Below are 18046 nucleotides of genomic sequence, written 5' to 3'. Positions count from 1 at the left end.
GTTTATATACTTCTTTCCACCCCATCCTTGAGCCGGCGCCTTTCCTATTTCCGTCAGCATATTTCCTAGATCACATCTGCATCTGAAGGCCTTTGTCCACCCGATATTTTCCCTTCGCCCCGATTCCCTCTTTATTTTCCGTTACCCCTCCGCCTTCAAACCCCGACACCATCTGATGCTGGCATCCCAACCCTGATCACGGAACTCACAACTCGTCTCTCTTGTCTTCCACACGGCATCGAACCTGCCTGACTCAGTTTTCTTTCCTTCCTACAAGCGCCACCTACCGGCTTCCTGTTCCAGATGGGCAACAATCCTTCCAAACCCCCTGCCGGAGATGCCCAATCGCCGTCGGCTCCCTCGGCCGCGGCGGGGGACAAGAAAGTAGCTCGCCGGTCATCGATTCATACACCATCGGGCACCACCAAGGCCTCCGCAGCCGACCCCTCCGCCACCAGAGAAACTGCTACGGGCCTCCCGACCTCCCAAGTTCAGCCTTCCGTCCAGCAGCGTTTACAATCCCGCAATGTCACAGATTTGCCGACGCGGAACCTAGATCGGCCAGACCGTCAGGTTCCAAAGAAGCCAGATACTCGCTCCAGAGACATTCCTGCGCCTGATCCGTCCAACCCCGTCCAAGTTCCGGGATCCCGGGCGGCTGCAAAACGTGACCCTGTAGCACCCTCTGGCCCTCCTCCCCATGCCTATTACAGCGCCTCTGTTCATCTTCAGCGCCCACCGCGGATGCCCCTGCCCATTGGAGATGCCACGGCCACCCCCGGTTCGCCCATCATTGGTCCGGAGGACTCGTATATGGGATCGGTTGCACCCGACCATCTGCTGGATGAACACCGCGATTCGAAACAATCTGCCGTAGCTGGCGCCACGGTTGATGACGATGAGGCATTGGATGAACTTCAACCCTATACTCCGAGCGGCGTGGGAAGAGCTGTGCCGACCCTGATAGAATGGACTGCTCCTGGTGATAAGGTCTACGTTACGGGAACGTTTGTGAACTGGGAGAAGAAATTCCGTTTACATCGGAGGTATGTCATGTTGTCGCGTCCGCTGTCCCATATGTCCAGTCGCATTGCTCGTTATCTGGGCTGTTTTACGTTATCAGAACTAACTGGAACCCTGCATAAACAGTGAGAACAACCCCGGCGTCTTGTCCACGAGATTGAACCTCCGTCCGGGCACGCACCATTTAAAATTTATTGTCGATGGTGAAATGCGCGCTTCAGATAATCTTCCCACAGCAGTCGATTTCACAAATCATCTCGTCAACTACATTGAAATCAGTGCTGATGACGTCAATCGGTCACGGAGAGAAAGCGATAAGGTCCCTGATGGCGTTCGACCTCCGCAGGTCATTCCTGGACCGGTCGGGAATGATCAAGTGGGGTCCACAGTGGAGGAACAGTCAGACAGAGAAGAGCCCGAGGAAATCCCGTTGGGTGACTTCCGTGGTGTTATCCCACAATTTCTGCTTGATCTAGATCGTGAGGAAGAAACACCCGAGTACCAGCAAGCTGTGAATATCGTTGGGGATGCGCCTACACCGCCGAGCCTTCCGCTGTTCCTTGGCAAATCAATCTTGAACGGCACCACACCCATGAAGGACGATAGCAGTGTTCTTAACTACCCTAACCACACCGTCCTAAACCATCTCGCCACTAGCAGTATAAAAAATGGTGTGCTTGCCACCAGTGTAACGACCAGATACAAACGGAAGGTAAGATGGCACCTCTTTGTCACGAAGCCACGGGAATTAACGGTATGCAGTACGTCACAACGATATTGTACAAGCCGACAGACGATATTACAGGTTAGCCTGTCAATGGGATAAGGTGCCCTGCACGTCTCTCGTGCCTTTTCTCTAGCCAGAAGGGGATTGTATTACTTTGGCTGCCGGAGCGGGGCCGAGCACCCCGCATGTCGACCGTATGCTATCTGCGCATCGAACTGGAGGATAAGGCATCGAAATGGAGGATAAGACACTGAAGGCCCTCGCAGAGGCAGGAGAAATAACAACAGATATCACCTTTGGGTATATCTTTCGACATTGCAGAGTTGCACAGAGCCGGAACCCAAGCTCAAGCCACTTTGTATGATTCACGTCCTTATGGTTGCTCGATGTCCGACTATTTGCGGTGCAGAAAGCGCCACTATTAGACCATTGTTGTTGTTGTTGGTGTTCGGAACGATGCATGGCTAGCGACAAATCTTCGATAGCTAAGCCCCTGTTGTCAACCTTGCTTGCAGCTGAAATGCGCGGCTGTTTTACATAGGCGTTGCTGCTTTCGGTCAGCCAGGAGTGTGTGATGTACGCCCTTGACGCTTGCTTCCACCCGTCGGAGGGACAACTAGTCATAACCGACTTGATATTCTTAATCCCAACCTGTCATCTGTGTCCGTGGCAACTGAGTCAAACTGCGCCAAGCGTTACTCGGTAGAAAGAATGCGATCAAGCGGGCTCCAATCCATACTAGCCCTTGCTCCAGTTCGTCTGGATGCACGGATGCACTCCGGGTGCCGAATCCCGTACTATCGGAAACCTTTGCTCATGACTCTATAGATTATATTCATCTCATTCATCTAAATCATCATCATCCAATGGAACAAGAATAGAAATCAATCCCTCCATTTGACAAAGACATCGTCTGTCCGGAAGCGCTGGGTACAAGTGGAATCCATCAAGGGCGTTGTGCTACCGGACTTATATGCCAGTAATCCGGCCTGCGCGATCATGATGCCGTTATCAATACAGAACCTCTCGTCGGTCGCATGAATGGTACCACCGCGGTCGCGAGCCATGATGCCCATCATTTCCTGCAGGCGCTCATTACAGCCCACTCCACCGACGATCAGGACATCCTTGGAACCGACATGTGCCATGGCGCGCTCTGTGATCTCAACCAACATGGAGTAAACCGTTTCCTGGAGCGAGAAGCATAGATCTGCGCGCGTCGGCTTCGCGTTCTCCAGATCCTCCGATGTAGACGCATTGTTAGCGACATCCTCGTCGTCATTCCAATCCCCATCCAAGCCATACTGCACGGCCAGTCCATCAATGGCCGCCAAGATACCGGACATGGAAATGTCCATTCCCTTGACCGTGTACGGTAGATCGACCAGTTTCCTACCCTTCTTGGCTAATTGTTCGATGTTATATCCGGGGGCGGGGTCGTTGGAAATGCGCAGCGTGCGCGCAAAGCGGTCTAAGCAGTTCCCTACTGCAATATCCAAGGTTTCGCCAAAGATGCGGTACCGTTGGGAGCTGTATGCGATGACTTGGGTGTTTCCTCCGGAGACATAGAGGACGACGGGATTTTGTGCACCGGTAATCAAACGACCCATTTCGATATCTATATATACAGCCGAGGCATGGTTAGCGATGGTTGCAATAGGGAGGTCAAGCTAAGCAAGGGATGACACGGGTCAAAGGGTTTCCCCGCACGGTGCAGATAGGATCGGGGACTGATAGATAAATAGAGCAGTGAAGTACTAGGCATAACACATACGTCCAACACAGTGATTCACGCCCACCAATTCCTTGCCCCATAGTAGACTCAACATGCGGGCCGCAATGGCGGCGCTCTGAAGAGGGGCACCCATGCCGGGGCCCTTAGTGAAGCAAATGCAATCCACATCCTTGGGGGAGATCTGAGCTTCGCGAAGAGCCTTCTTGACCAGCTTCACAACCCAGGCGCGGTGATGACGGGCGGTGTCCTTGGGGAGAAATCCTTCACCGGGAGGGGTGACATAGGTGTGCCGAACATTGGCCAGCACCTGCGGGGGCTTGCCATCGTCGGGATGCACCATGATGCCCACGCCCAATTTGTTGGCGGAGCTCTCCAGACCGATGGAGATCATGATGTGCAGGGGGTATCTGGGGGGTTATCTGGCTCAATGACGGAAAAAGAAGGTCCCAATATCTCAGAAGCGGTGGTTACAGGCTGGTCAAAATTTCGAGACCGCGGACATGAGCCAGTCGCGGAGGGGCAAATTCGGTGCTGGTTCGGAAGGTTATCAGGCGTGTTATCGATTGGCCCGATTTGGTCCGCCGCAGCGTTTATCCGACTGTCATTTTGCTGGAACACCAGTTACTGTACCATACTTTCCATACGCCCGTTTGCCTGCCAACTAATTACTACTAATTAGTTACTTTACTTACTACCGGAGGAGCACCGCCTGATCCCCTCAACTTCCCCCCGTCAATCTCTCACCCTCCCACACCCTCCCCTTTTCTTTCACCACCTGGCTAGCTGTTCCAGCAGCTGCATCTTCTTCTCTTTGTTCGGCTGTCAAACTGCTATCCTTCCCGCTCCTTTCACTCCTGAGCCGTCCTTAACACAGTAGTGGGTGTGGGGTGCCGAATTTCCTTTTTCTTAGGTCGACACTATTCACACAATCTCTCCTCCATCAACCCCCCAAATGTCTTCCACCACCCATTTTCCCGACCCGGGAAACTTCCAGCACCAGTCAAATGAGTTTCTCACTTGGCTGGCTGGCAAGCCCGGCGTCAAAATCAACCCCAAGATCCAAATTGCAGATCTGCGCTCCCACGCTGCTGGCCGAGGTGTCGGTAGGTTCCCATCCCAGACGAGGTTTTATCCCGCTCGTGCTTGTCTCATGAAACCCGTTTTTTCTTGGAAGTGACTCCCTCTCTGATGTCCTCGTGTCACTCTACCAGTGGCTCAGTCCGATCTCGACGAAGGTGAAGAGCTTTTTACCATCCCCCGCGCACATGTTCTCTCGGTTCAGAATTCCAATTTGAAGAACCTGCTCTCCCAGAACCTCGACGATCTTGGCCCTTGGTTGTCTCTCATGGTTGTCATGATCTATGAGTTTCTTCAAGACGATCAGTCTGCGTGGGCTCCATACTTCCGGGTTCTTCCTCGCAATTTTGATACCCTCATGTTCTGGTCCGCCTCCGAGCTTGAGGAGCTTCAGGGCAGCGCTATTGTCGAGAAGATCGGGAAGCAGGGAGCCGAGGAATCCATTCTCGAGTCCATTGCTCCTATCGTGCGAGCAAATCCTGCCCTTTTCCCTCCCATCGACGGAGTTGCCTCTTACGATGGAGACGCTGGGACCCAGGCCCTTCTTCACCTCGCACATACTATGGGATCGCTTATCATGGCCTACGCTTTTGACATCGAGAAACCGGAAGATGAAGAGGGTGACCGTGATGGTGAAGACGGCTACTTGACCGATGAAGAAGAAGAGCAATCGTCCAAGGGCATGGTTCCTCTGGCCGATCTGCTCAATGCGGATGCCGATCGCAACAATGTGAGTTCTGTTTGCTCTTCGATTCTTGCTACATGATCGCTGACTAAGGGTTTCCATTCAGGCTCGTCTTTTCCAAGAAGAAGAAGTCTTGGTTATGAAGGCTATCAAGCCTATCAAATCGGGCGAGGAGATCTTCAATGACTATGGGGAGATCCCACGTTCTGACCTCCTGAGACGGTACGGTTACGTGACTGACAACTATGCCCAATACGACGTTGTCGAGCTCTCATTGGACCAAATATGCCAGGCTGCTGGTCTTGGAAGTGCCGATATTGAGACCCAACCTCCGGTAAACAACTAACATAAGACCCACCTGGCACCGGAAACCATATGCTGACCTAACGTTAGCTTCAATTCCTCGAAGACTTGGAACTTCTTGACGACGGCTATACCATTCCAAGGCCCTCTTCCCCTGAGGATCCATTGGCTGATATTCTCCCGGATGAGCTCTTGCTATTGTTGAAGACCCTGTCGCTCCCGTCCGACCAGTTGGAGAAGCAGCGCTCGAAGAACAAGCCTCCCAAGCCTTCCTTCGGTGATGCGGAAGCCGCCATCTTTGCCAAAGCTCTGCAGTTGAACCAGGCTCAGTATGCGACGACCATCCCCCAGGATCAGGAACTCCTGGCCCAGTTGTCGCAGCTTGAAGCTTCCGGCCCGGTGGAAGGATCTGTTCGTCGCAAGAAGATGGCGATCCAGGTCCGCCTCGGCGAAAAGGAGATCTTGTACAACCTGTCCTTCATGCTCGACAAGCAGTTCGGGGCCGCACTCCAGAGCAATCCTCTCAAGCGTGCAGCAAATGGCGACAGCGACGAACCGCAGAGGAACAAAGCTCCGAGGACTTGACGCTTAAATCTCGAAACCGAAAAACTGTTTTATTATGATGGATAAGACCAAAAGTTTGATTTTTTCTCCTTTTTCATCTAATTAATATTGATTTTTGTTATCTTCTTCGTCGCTGACCTCATAGCCTCACTATCCGTACACGAGTCTATCGACTGCTCGGCTGAAAGAAAAGAAAAAAGAGGACAAAACTGGCTATGTACACTAACTTTCGCATAATACCAGGGTCATGTCATAAACAAAGCATCATCCGGCAACATCATCCTGAGGGTCGAACGCTTTGCAGCGCTCCGGAAAGAAAAGATATTCGGGGTATGGGGTAAAGAATCAGGACGTCCAGGGGGTAAAAGTACAGGTGAGGGTAAGAGAATATGTCGAAAGAACAACGCCGGCCAGATGCGAAACATGGGGTGAAAGATTAAAAACATAATCAGAAGGGAAGAGAGAGGGGAGAAGAACAAAGGCCAGCTTAGGTCTCTGAAGTGGAGGCAATGGCGCCAGGCCCGGGATTGGATCCCATGGTTTGCCCTCCGCTTGGTGGATTGGTCGCCGATGTCTGTTCGGCCTGCAATCGCCGTTGAGCCTGAGCTTGAGCCTGTGCTTGTTGAGCCTGCGCCTGCGCATGGGCTTGAGCTGCCGCCGCTGCTTGGTCTCGGGCTTTGGCTGCCATGATGGCCCGATGCTGCATGATCTGGATATCGTACTGGTCTCCTTCAAATTCGAGATCCTCGTCCGAGTCCTCCTGATCATACTTGAACCGATCGGCCTTCCACGGGTCCATTTCGACTCTACAACGGGACACCAGATTTCGACGATCGATCCACAAACGACCGCCGCGCCCGATACGTCGTCTGAACGAGGGCATCTTGCTGGTGTCCACACTCAATTCCATGGCATGTGGAGCTAGTTTATCTCGGAGAGCAATGGCACTCGTGGTATCTAAGGGCGAATCCAGCATATTGTCGGATGATTCCGATGATGGCGGCGTGGGCAGTTGAGTGGTGATTGCAGGGCGGAAAGAAGCAGCATCGAAAGTTCGCTCTGGCGACGGGGAGAGTGGTGCTCTTGTGAAATCCACATAGCCCTCGTTCCACTTGACGTGCTTGGCGATATTCTGCTTGATGTCGCGCTGAATCTCGTTCTCCTTCTCTGCCTGAACATCCTCCAACAGCTGTAGGTCTTCTGCAGCTTGTGTACCAGCCTTGGGGGGCATGCGCAGTTGAGGCGCAGCCGGGCGTTGCACAGCTGGTGCTTCTACAGGCTTCTTCTTCGGCTTTTGCAGAGTCATCAGCATGTGCAGCAGACGGTCGTGGGACTGCATAGGGCTCACCTTCTGGTTGATGAGGTCCTCATCATCGTCCTTGATGTTGAGCTTCCTCTTCATCTCCTTGACCTCCGATCTCTGCAAGAACACTTGGCGTTCGATGGCCAGCATCTCCTTCCTCGCTAGCTCGCGTTGGCGCACCAAAGCGACCATCTGTCGAGCATCTTCCAGCTCCTTCCTGAGTCTCCTCAGCTTGTCGGCACTCTGCGCATCCCTACCACGGGTCTTGCGCGTCTGCCGCACTTCACGCCTACGGAAGCAGACATACGGGTCCGTATCATCGGTGTCTCGACCAGCCTCAACCTGCGGTAATCGGTTAGCACTCTGGTGTTGCCAAACCTCATAACTGCCGTTAGCGAGGGGACTCACCTTCGGTGTAGGTAGTAGGGGCTCGTTGCCGTTGCTGGTCCTCCTGGACTTCCAGTATTCATAGATGTCCTTGGCGAACCGCTTTACACTCTCCTCTACAGCTGGGTCCATCGCTTGTTGGAATTCTTCGAAGCTCATGAGGGGCGAGTTATCTACAAAGGCATATGGCTGCTCCTTTCGCGACGTGAGCTCGAAGAAGCTCATAACCTCTTCGAACTGGTCTTCGGTGCACCGACTACCCGCATCGCGTTTTTGGTTGAAGATCTTGAGGAAGACATCATCTTCCTCGTCCATGCAGTACGGGGCTCCGCAACAGTCCTCTACCGTAGCAGAGAAGCGAATGTAGGTCGCAGGTTGCGAGAAGATAGGCGGGTAGAGCTCATCATAGCGCAGGTTACTGAGGACCGTCTCCGGCGTCGGAATATGGGCATCTTTTACTTTTCCCTGCGCAGCGGCATTTATGGCGACCTGGAGATGGAATTCCTATACAAGAACAGGCGTTAGCAGGCGCTGTTGCGGTGTTTCTGCCGAGGTGCGAAATTTTCACGATGGGGTGAGGTCGGGATGATGTCACGTGATATGCACAGGGATGCTCGCAACGGTCGGGGATGAGGCATCACTTACCGATTCCTCAGCCTTTTCCACGCCGGTCTCGATCTGTTGTAGGGCATTTTGGATTTCATCGTCGATGAGATCTATGTCGTGCTCCCGGACTATGGGGATGGAGGCCTTGGAGGTGAGCTTTTTCGGGCGCGTCCTCCCCATTCCCCCGTACCTAGTCATACGAACTTTGGGGCGCGGAAAAGGGCAACGACCATGGGCGAGGGGGGCTAAAATTGGTATCAGGCGATAGGGCCGATCATGCGAAAGCGCGTAGACGTAGTTTCGTGATGAATGTCGATGGTGATGGGATGATATCGACGCGGGAAATCTCGTAGTATTGGCACTGGCGGATGAGTTGACGTTGCAATGTCACCCGGCGGTGGCCTGTTTTGGCCCGGCGCACGGCCTCAGGGGTTCGCTTGCCTGTCCGTTTCCGGTTAGTGCGGGGCTGCCCGATATCAAATTGCCGGCTGGGGGAACCTCGTTGCTTGCAGTGATTGATATCAATCTATCTATCTATTGTTGTTCCCTCGTGATCATTCATTCCCCCCCCCAGAGTTTCACTGTATATTGAATTGGTGTGGGAACTGCTTCCCTTTCCTCTCTCTTTCTAAACTATTGTTTTCTCCACCTAGTCTCTGGTTCTTGCCGTTGCCGCTTCTGCTTCTCTCCTTCCCTGTGATCGCCACATTCCGCTCCCCATCATGGATCATTCCAGCGAACCCAACAACGCGGCCCTTTACGATGCCCGGAGACGCAGGGGCTCCGTCGGAACTTCTCAGCTCTTCGAAAACATTGTGTCCGCCTCCAACTGTGGGTAGCGGTCGCGTCTGTAAAATAATTATCAATCGGGGTGTCCGGCCTTGCTGACTACATCATCGGAATCTGGCAGTCGATCGCGATGAAGTGGACCGTCTCCGCAAGCGCTTCATGAAGCTTGATAAGGTACTGCCCCCTTCTCCACGTTATACCTTATTTTACCCTACCTGTTCTATAGCTAATCATAATGCCGATGTATACAGGACAGCTCCGGCACCATCGACCGCGATGAATTCCTCTCCCTTCCTCAAGTCTCCTCCAACCCGCTCGCCACGAGGTACTCCCTCCCCTCCCTTCCCACCCTATACCACATTTCCAACAACACCACGCCGAGTATGGAATATGAGAAACATGATAATAACAAAGTGATTCAATAGAATGATCGCCATCTTCGACGAAGACGGTGGCGGCGACGTCGACTTCCAAGAATTCGTCTCCGGGTTATCAGCCTTCAGCTCCAAGGGCAACAAAGAAGAGAAGCTGCGCTTCGCATTCAAAGTATACGATATCGATCGCGACGGGTACATTTCCAATGGCGAATTGTTCATCGTGCTGAAGATGATGGTCGGAAATAATCTTAAGGATGTGCAGCTGCAGCAGATTGTTGATAAGACCATCATGGAGGCTGATAAGGATGGTGATGGCAAGATTAGCTTCGAGGAGTTTACGGATATGGTTGAGAATACGGATGTTAGTTTGAGTATGACGTTGAGTATGTTCCCTGATACCGTTTATACTCTTTTTGCGGGGTTGAGGTTTGCTGACTGTTTTGTAGACCAGATCTGAGGGGGGTTTCGAGTTGTGGATGAGGGTATCTACTTGCTGGGTATGGTAGATAGGTTGGTTGGGTGGATTGGGGTATGAGGAGGGTTATAATTTCTTACTTATTATCTTATGATTATGATGACAGCCATGACGAAACTGTAGTTTACTTTCCCTTTTCTTTTGCTTCAGGGTCGGATTCGCTACTAGTCTATATTGTTTTAGGTACATAGTGTACGGATTACTATACGTGCTGTGCAGTAGTTGTAGTTGAGAGTTGCGAAGCATATGAGGATCATGAAACATTCATGATCATTAGCAGCAGTAGTAAACATTCGCAGATACGAGGATATCCACTACTGAGATATAGGTTATATCGAGTCCTATATATGTTAAGATAAAGTTCAGCTTCGCAAACCTACAGCCTTGCGGCTCACAACGTTATATTATGATGATTGTTTACGTGATGATATCAAGTAAATAAAGTACTATTTAGATAACATGTAAACTAGTACATCAACTTAAATTATGGCTTCTCAAGACCAGCAATACTTCATGTTCATGTTACCTGGGGGAACTAAGTACGTAGTATCTACTTGGATAATAACTCGCTGTTAGTATATTATTTAGATGTTTGGCTGGTTAATCTGATTGGTTCGTATATTTAGCACATCACTACGTACTAGTACTCCGCTTCGCTAATCTACCTTTTATATCATTGATAGTTCCTTCGCATCATCAGAGATTTATCTAGTTTGCCAGGCATAAATAGATAGCATGACGTAGTAATATGTCTCGCAATCAAGATCAAAAGCAGATCATGCGCATCCACCTTTCTAGAAGATGGATAACATGTTCATGAACTTGAAAATGCCTACCGTAAATGGTCACAAGTATTGCCAAGACACCCATATAACGCGTAGCGAACCTCACAACTCCACCGCAATAACCATGCCGAGCATCTTAGTCGCATCCGGTTGATTCTCCAAATTGCGACTATATCATAGAGAAACCTCTTTGTTATAGATACTTTTTAGTGTTATCTTACTCTGATCGTTCGATAATTGATGGATGCGTGCTTGCTTTATCCTGAGCACTTTTCCCAACCCAACCAACTAGTCGAGGCGAGTATATGGAGAAGCTCTTAGAGTTAGCCCCTAATGAGCAATAGACACCTTAGCTGGACTGTAATACTAAGACAGCTCACTATCCCTCCTCAATCATTGAGGAAAGGGTGCTCCATCAACTCCCGAGCCGTCTTTCGTTCCTCAGGCAACCAAGTGAGCATCTGTCTGATAAAAGATAGGAAAGCTTTCTGTCGCTCGCTTCTAGGGATGGGACTGAATCTTCAAGTTTTTGCGCGGGTATCAAATCGTTGTAGAGGAATTTGCCTACCGTGATATGGATTAGGGTCAGAGATACGCATATATGCTGTGAAAAAAAAAAAAAATAAATAAAAATAAAGGAAAGGGTATCAATACCTTCTTCATCAAAGAAAGGCCCACCAAAGTATTCCCTGTTGTTCTTGAATATCTTACCCCTTTCATCAGTGATAGCTGGTGACCACTCAACCTGTGCCATGGACTCCGATATCACAAGCTATTTCTTAGGCGGGGGCCCAAGCAGGGCGATCATTTCCGCGAGGTGTGCTTCTGGGAGGTAAGTTCCCTCCGTATCCTGTACCTGGGTGAACGGCGCCATCATCTCCACCGGTGTCGAGTAAAGTAGCGGCGCCAAAGTCGGTTATTTGAGGGTATATATTCCCTAGTCCACTTGGATCAAGAGGTCCGAAGTTGTTGTGACAGCGGTAGATGACGCGACCGGTTTCCGGATCTGTCTTGCATTGCATCGACTGAGTATCTTCTTGTTCTTTGACGAATATCGGAAGGATGTTCTCATTTTCGAAGGTTATGAGGACATTGCCGAGTTTCAAGTCTGACAATGGTATATTAGGTTAATGGATTTTGGTACCAGGTGGATATTACATGCCAGTATGGACTACCTTGCACACAGAATGTAGGTAATCAAGACCAGCCAAAATAATAAGAATATACGCTTTGACCATCGGCAGGGTGAACCTGTCGCCTTCGAACCGTCTCTGGTATAGCTAGAGAGGCTCCCGTGCTGGCTCGTAGGCTAGACAGATATGTTTGCCGATGGGACCTGTAAACTCAAAGCTTTCAAGGTAACTGCGAATAACCGGACGACCGCGGTGTGAAGGAGTTTGCTCAGCGATGTGTTCTTCAATACGACGCTCATGGTCGGCACCCTTGGCATTGTTGTTGTTGAGGATTTTGAGGGCTACAATGCGTTCAGTCTGCCATCGATATCTAACCAATTGGTTCGAATTGAGGTTAGAAGTGCGCACTTTAGCCGCAGGTATGTATGAAAGTTAATACATGCCTTGCGACATCTCGGGCGAGCCACACTGTTGAACCGCTTCCCCATCCAATCTTGACCAGTAATCGATAGTGATCGGCGAGGACCTCCCCAGGTTTTGCAGGATAGTAGTGTCTGGGATTGTAGCCGGGGCTGAGCTCCTCGTCCACAAGTACGTGTTGAGGAATGGGAGCTGTAGTAGATGGGGGACGTGAGAGCTGGAGCGGTTTGGCGCGAAGGAAGGATATGCGCTTTGGTGCACGGATTTTGGATTGCATTTCGCTTAAGATAAGGTACTTTGTTTCTAGTCGAAGCTGTAGAGTGAGTACTAAGGCACTGGCCTGCAATTGATGATAATGTTAATGAGGACCATTTAGCGCGGTTGGCGCGGCCTGGCAAACCTGGCAGTACTAGACAGTGGTGATGGATGTGATTATACTGTTAGATACAACAAACGGGCTTGTACATGGTATTATTATAAGATAAAATGGTTTAAACTCGTGCAATTATAATGTATGTAGGTTACCAGATGTAACGGAGCGGGAGTGGTTAGATCAGCTATGTAGATCGGATCGCGTGCCAAAGAATGAGGATGACTCCTCCAGAGTGGTTGGATAGATACAACGCGATATACCTTTAGAAAGCTTAGAATTTTCTTGTAATCAGAATGCGCTCACGATGATCATAAGGTGGTCTACAGAGTTGCTAACCTCATCCATATCCTGCACGCTCGGACACCAAACCGAGGATCACTCCACCTTTGAACATATATTAACCACTTACTCACTGTTGGCATCTTACGAGTTATGTACTAACCCCTTACTTAAAGATTATGATAGAAGATGATAAACAGTATCTTAATAGCAATATCATTAAATAGCGGTTTAACACTTCACTTAGCACATACTCCCTCACAGAAGCAAATCCACTTCTCACCCGTAACCCTAATTCATCCCCTCATCGACCTCAAGGATCACGTCGCAACACCCCATGACAACCCCGCGTGAAACCCCCAGCGTTGAACTGCACCCTATTATTATCAAAGCATCTGGGTCCCGTCAGAATTGGCGTATTGAATTTAACCACCCACTCATTTCCATCAGAGTCCGGATGATCCAAATACTGAAAGTCCCATCCCGTAAGTCCATGTCCCACGCAGCTTATAATAGCCGGCTTCAGCGTATCCTGACCCGCATCCCAAGTTGCCCATCCTCTGCCTCTCATATCATACCTCTGGTACCAAAACTTATAACTGCTATCGCAAAAACCCCCAACTTCTCTCGTTGGCGGCCAAGGTCTCTTGAACGAGTTCGCAATGTTAACTTCATACGTATAGCTCCCGCGAGTCCAGCGACCCCCGAATTTCCAGTTCATCGGATTTTTCGGATCATTTCCATCGCAGGAGTTGATGATACGTTCGAAGGACTCCATGCAGTGGCCTTGGTCGAAGTGAGTGGCGCCGTCGCTGAGTTGAATGCTGAAGCTGTGCGTTTCTGGGGTTTGTTGGTGGAACCAGCGCTCGTCTTTCCAATTTGCCGTTTTCTTGGGGGGTTTTACTTCCTTGCAGTAGGTCTTGTAGTTCTTGTTTAGGAGGTCCGCGCTTGCGTAGTCCTTTCGGCCGTCGTTTTGCCAGCATCGGAACTCCTCGAAACCGCGAGAGCAGATGGGGTTCCTCTTGCCTAGGAAATCAGCCCGTGCGGCATATATGCCATCTAGCACGAAGGAGGCAATGGTCTTGTGGCCGAGCTCGTTTGGGTGGAAGTATTTGCCCCAGCGGTCGGGGAGCCCGAACCCTATACCATTGTCACCCGGGCAGCCTGGGGGTAAGGTTACGCCGGTGGGATTCAGCTTGTAAAGGGCAGCTGCAGCCGGGTTGGGAGAGCGGTAGAGGATAGAGTCGTAGAAAGATGAAAGGGTGTCATTAGTATCGGCGGAGGAGGAGAAGGAGGTGTCGGTGATGTTGTCGCGCTTCGCTTTCAGTTCCGTGTGGCGTTCATAGGTGGTGTCTGGCTTGAAGAAATGCAAGTTCGGCTGCATGGGATCGGGATATTTGCCTGTTGATTCGGGCACGCAGTACTGTCCTTTGAGGCCGTCTTTCATGAAGTCATTCCAATCTGCAGTACGGATATGCACTCTTGGGAAATACTTTCCCTTATCCATGACAAAATCCTCGATGGTTTTCTTAATGACCTTGTTTGTGTCAGTAACCAGTTGATTGAGTTTCTCGCGACGCTCGCGAGTCAAAGGCAAAGCATCGAATGGAGCCAGACCAGGGAAGGCCCAGTCCTGATTCTTCTCGCAGTCATCAGTTTCCGTGTTGAAGAACTGGCCGTAGAGAGCCCAGACAATGATGCCAAAAGCATTCACCTTGCTCACAGCGACTTCGAGGATCCTGCGAACGTTGTACCCCAGGATAAACTTGATGTTCTCTTGAGCCAACTCAATGACCTTCTGACACTTCTCTTCGCTATTGAAAGGGAGAAAGATGCAGGTGGTGATGATATCGGACTGGCCAGGTAGTCAGTTAGAGGCTCACTATAGTGAGATGAAGGAGAGGCTAGCATACCAAGCACAAGTCATTTCCTCCACCGGTCAGGACTATGAGGTCGTGGAATTTATCAAGGTCCTGGGCCTGGCTGTAGATGTCGCTAGTACGAGCGCCACTGCATGCCGTGTATGTGAAATTGGTCACTTGTGGACCCAACATATGCTTCAGAAGTGCTACATATGACTTGTCGTAGCGGGAGCATTTGGTGTCTTCTTTTTTATCGCTCCACAGATCACCGGCACCAATGCCTGCTGTGTAGCTGTCGCCAATGGCTGCCCATTTGCGAACGAAGGTGAGGTCTGTGATGGGTAGATCAGATGAGGGAGGATCATGTGGAGGAGTATTAATGTCAGGACTGCCAGTGACAAGAATCACCAGTAGAAATATGAGCCAAAACATCCTGGAACGGACAGCGCGAAGATGAGCCGGGGGATGGGATGGAAGAGGACAGGAGGATGGAGGAAAAGCTTTGGATGAGGAGATTTCCGAGTTTATATCGAGGGAGCATGAGCCGGGAACTAGACCTAACATCTCAAATCATTCAGGCATATTCACGAGCACACAAGCACGATTCACGAGCACGATTCACCTTGACAAATGTCCAGAACAATCCTCCATGACAAATATCCATAAAAATTTCTTCTCTGTTACCGTGAAGTTCTATGAGAAGTGAAAGACATGCAGAATATGAAGTTCCCGTGAACACACGTTGGCCCGAACTCAGGTCAATCACTGTCCCTTTCCTTTCCTTCATAAAAAGATGGACATCGAATCGATATCCCATCTTCAAAGAAACTCTGCTACCAACCTTGTCGAACCACCGTTGCCAACATGTCAGTGTTTTCGGCATTTCTGCTCTGCCTGTTCGGTTGGCAACTGACTTCTAGCGCTGTCTTCGCGCACAATCTCGCCTGGGGAGCTCTTCCGTCGAATCTTGACCCTGTCTATCCTTTCCAACTCCTTCCCACTTCCTCTACCAGTGATGATGGGTACAAGTGTGCCAAGGATAAAGGATGTAAAATAGGATGCTGTGGACCTATGTGAGTCACCTACCATATAAACTTTGTATTCGATCTAAACATTACTGACCACTGGAATAGTGACTCCACTGGTTCGGGTTTTTGTGGTTTTGGTCCTGAATTCTGCGGCAAAAATTGCACCTCGAACTGTGATCGCAAGAGCGAATGCGATCCTGGTTGGGGTAAAGAATGGTCTCAAGCGTCCACTTGTCCGCTAAATGTTTGTTGTAGCAAGTTCGGCTTCTGCGGTGGGTTCCTACTCTTCATCTTTCATCTCAACCTCACCTAATTATCTGCTACAGGAACCACCAAGGACTTCTGTGGCGATGCCACCGTCGTGTCTCCCCAATGCGGCGGCACCAGTGCCAAAAAGCGTACAGTCGGGTATTACGAGGGGTGGAACTTGGAACGCCCATGTGGAAGTGAGTTGCTTGAGACTACTCCTTCAACTCATCACTAACACAGCTTCTTACAGAAATGGGACCAGCCGATATCCCTCTCGGCTTCTACACACACATCAACTACGCATTCGCTTCGATCGACCCTCAGTCATTCCGCATCACTGCCATGGACAATCTCACTGCGTCATTGTACCAGGGCGTGACGGCACTCAAGCGCCAACAGAGTAATCTCGAGGTGTGGATTGCCATTGGGGGATGGGCATTCAATGACCCGGGTCCCACTCGAACCACTTTCTCTGATCTGGCCGCTTCCGAGGCCGCTCAGGATACGTTCTTCGGATCCCTGATTAGCTTTATGCAGAATAATCGGTTTGATGGCGTAGATATCGACTGGGAATACCCTGTGACAGATGAACGGGGCGGGAAACCCGAGGATTATGTCAATTTTGTGACTTTGGTGAAGAGACTGAGGGAACGGTTGAACCAGACAGGAAGGAAGTATGGAATTTCCATCACTCTGGTAAGATTGTCTCTCCTCCTGATAAGCATGGTGTTAACGTCCTGCAGCCGACATCCTACTGGTACCTGAGGGGATTCGATATTGTCAATCTCGAGCCGCATGTGGATTTCCTTAACGTCATGTCTTATGATATTCGTAAGTGAGATGCGATTCTGGATCAAATTAAACTTAACCTCACTGACTGATCCACAGACGGCACTTGGGACTCCACGAATAAGCAGCTTGGACCGTACGCCTTCGCACACACTAATCTAACAGAGATTAACAGCGCCCTAGAGCTTCTCTGGCGCAACAACATCAATCCGAAGAGAGTTAACCTTGGACTAGGCTTCTATGGCCGCAGCTTCACGATGAAGGATCCCGGGTGTAAGAAGCCTGGCTGTGAGTTCTCTGGAGGGGCGCGAGCAGGCGAATGTACCGGCACACCAGGAGTGCTGGCCACGTATGAGGTCAACAAGATCATTCAGAAGGGTGGTACCGACGTGACTCTCGACAAAGACGCGGCGGTTACCATCGTAACCTGGGACAAGGATCAATGGGTTTCCATTGATAACCAAGAGACCCTACGGATGAAGATGGACTATGCCAACAAGCGGTGCCTTGGGGGAACTATGGTCTGGGCAATTGATCTGGATGATGGAACTATGATCGACGCTCTAGGGGGTGCTATGGGAAAGAACAAATCAAGGATTCTCCCTGCTCGGGGAATTATTCTTCCTGAAGCTGGGAGAAGAGATGTTGATGATGTTCTGGGGTGGAAGAAGTGGTGGAAGGAGCATAGAAATGAACTGTGAAGGACGGCTAGAATCTGAGGGGTGTATGCATGTTATGGGTGGATTTTCAAGATAACTAATGGACAATTGAGACTGTTTAGCTTATGGATGTTATTATTAAATTTGAACCAGCTGTTTATTCCGCTTCATACACCAGAGAGCACAAGAACGAACTGTAAATGAAGGCTGGCTATGATGGGATCAGGCAAGTTATGCGTGGATGTCCAGACTGTTGGAGAATAATTGTGACTGTGTAGTCTAAATATGTCATTAGCAAGCTTCTGCGAGCTCAAAATAACTAATAACAAGAGATTATCTCCAATAATATCGTGAAGCTGTAGAAGTGATGGAAGGAGTACAGGAATGAACCGTGAATCTGGGTTAGAATAGTATGAAA

The 18046-nt window shown here is 50.1% G+C and overlaps 8 protein-coding genes across 8 annotated transcripts; 4 read left to right on the top strand and 4 right to left on the bottom strand.

Moving 5' to 3' along the window:
* Window positions 1-303: 303 nt before the first annotated feature.
* Window positions 304-1833, top strand: AtWU_01984 (putative Snf1 kinase complex beta-subunit Gal83; the record flags this gene model as incomplete). Its single annotated transcript, XM_035497098.1, has 3 exons — window positions 304-1046; window positions 1150-1735; window positions 1786-1833. The coding sequence occupies 3 exons, from the start codon at window positions 304-306 to the stop codon at window positions 1831-1833; spliced, it is 1377 nt and encodes a 458-aa protein (XP_035352991.1).
* An 801-nt stretch (window positions 1834-2634) lies between these two features.
* On the bottom strand, window positions 2635-3876 carry kae1 (O-sialoglycoprotein endopeptidase; the record flags this gene model as incomplete). Its single annotated transcript, XM_035497097.1, has 2 exons — window positions 2635-3368; window positions 3525-3876. 2 exons carry the CDS (start codon window positions 3874-3876, stop codon window positions 2635-2637), a joined length of 1086 nt encoding a protein of 361 aa, XP_035352990.1.
* Window positions 3877-4437: 561 nt separating this feature from the next.
* On the top strand, window positions 4438-6135 carry AtWU_01982 (ribosomal lysine N-methyltransferase; the record flags this gene model as incomplete). Its single annotated transcript, XM_035497096.1, has 4 exons — window positions 4438-4588; window positions 4697-5292; window positions 5354-5581; window positions 5641-6135. The coding sequence occupies 4 exons, from the start codon at window positions 4438-4440 to the stop codon at window positions 6133-6135; spliced, it is 1470 nt and encodes a 489-aa protein (XP_035352989.1).
* A 466-nt stretch (window positions 6136-6601) lies between these two features.
* On the bottom strand, window positions 6602-8590 carry AtWU_01981 (enhancer of polycomb-like protein 1; the record flags this gene model as incomplete). Its single annotated transcript, XM_035497095.1, has 3 exons — window positions 6602-7759; window positions 7826-8308; window positions 8450-8590. The coding sequence occupies 3 exons, from the start codon at window positions 8588-8590 to the stop codon at window positions 6602-6604; spliced, it is 1782 nt and encodes a 593-aa protein (XP_035352988.1).
* Window positions 8591-9132: 542 nt separating this feature from the next.
* On the top strand, window positions 9133-10033 carry cnaB (calcineurin regulatory subunit B; the record flags this gene model as incomplete). Its single annotated transcript, XM_035497094.1, has 5 exons — window positions 9133-9241; window positions 9321-9373; window positions 9451-9524; window positions 9625-9959; window positions 10023-10033. The coding sequence occupies 5 exons, from the start codon at window positions 9133-9135 to the stop codon at window positions 10031-10033; spliced, it is 582 nt and encodes a 193-aa protein (XP_035352987.1).
* A 1582-nt stretch (window positions 10034-11615) lies between these two features.
* On the bottom strand, window positions 11616-12666 carry AtWU_01979 (kinase domain protein; the record flags this gene model as incomplete). Its single annotated transcript, XM_035497093.1, has 3 exons — window positions 11616-11944; window positions 12173-12339; window positions 12413-12666. 3 exons carry the CDS (start codon window positions 12664-12666, stop codon window positions 11616-11618), a joined length of 750 nt encoding a protein of 249 aa, XP_035352986.1.
* A 688-nt stretch (window positions 12667-13354) lies between these two features.
* Window positions 13355-15335, bottom strand: AtWU_01978 (SGNH/GDSL hydrolase family protein; the record flags this gene model as incomplete). The annotated part of the gene is made up of 2 exons (XM_035497092.1): window positions 13355-14896; window positions 14955-15335. The coding sequence occupies 2 exons, from the start codon at window positions 15333-15335 to the stop codon at window positions 13355-13357; spliced, it is 1923 nt and encodes a 640-aa protein (XP_035352985.1).
* Window positions 15336-15767: 432 nt separating this feature from the next.
* On the top strand, window positions 15768-17670 carry AtWU_01977 (chitinase; the record flags this gene model as incomplete). The annotated part of the gene is made up of 6 exons (XM_035497091.1): window positions 15768-15976; window positions 16037-16203; window positions 16258-16377; window positions 16431-16876; window positions 16924-17011; window positions 17069-17670. The coding sequence occupies 6 exons, from the start codon at window positions 15768-15770 to the stop codon at window positions 17668-17670; spliced, it is 1632 nt and encodes a 543-aa protein (XP_035352984.1).
* Between the last annotated feature and the right edge of the window lie 376 nt (window positions 17671-18046).

Source organism: Aspergillus tubingensis, assembly GCF_013340325.1.
Source record: "Aspergillus tubingensis WU-2223L DNA, scaffold_3, whole genome shotgun sequence".
NCBI classification, from domain to species: domain Eukaryota; kingdom Fungi; phylum Ascomycota; class Eurotiomycetes; order Eurotiales; family Aspergillaceae; genus Aspergillus; species Aspergillus tubingensis.
This window is presented reverse-complemented; position numbering and strand designations above follow the sequence as displayed.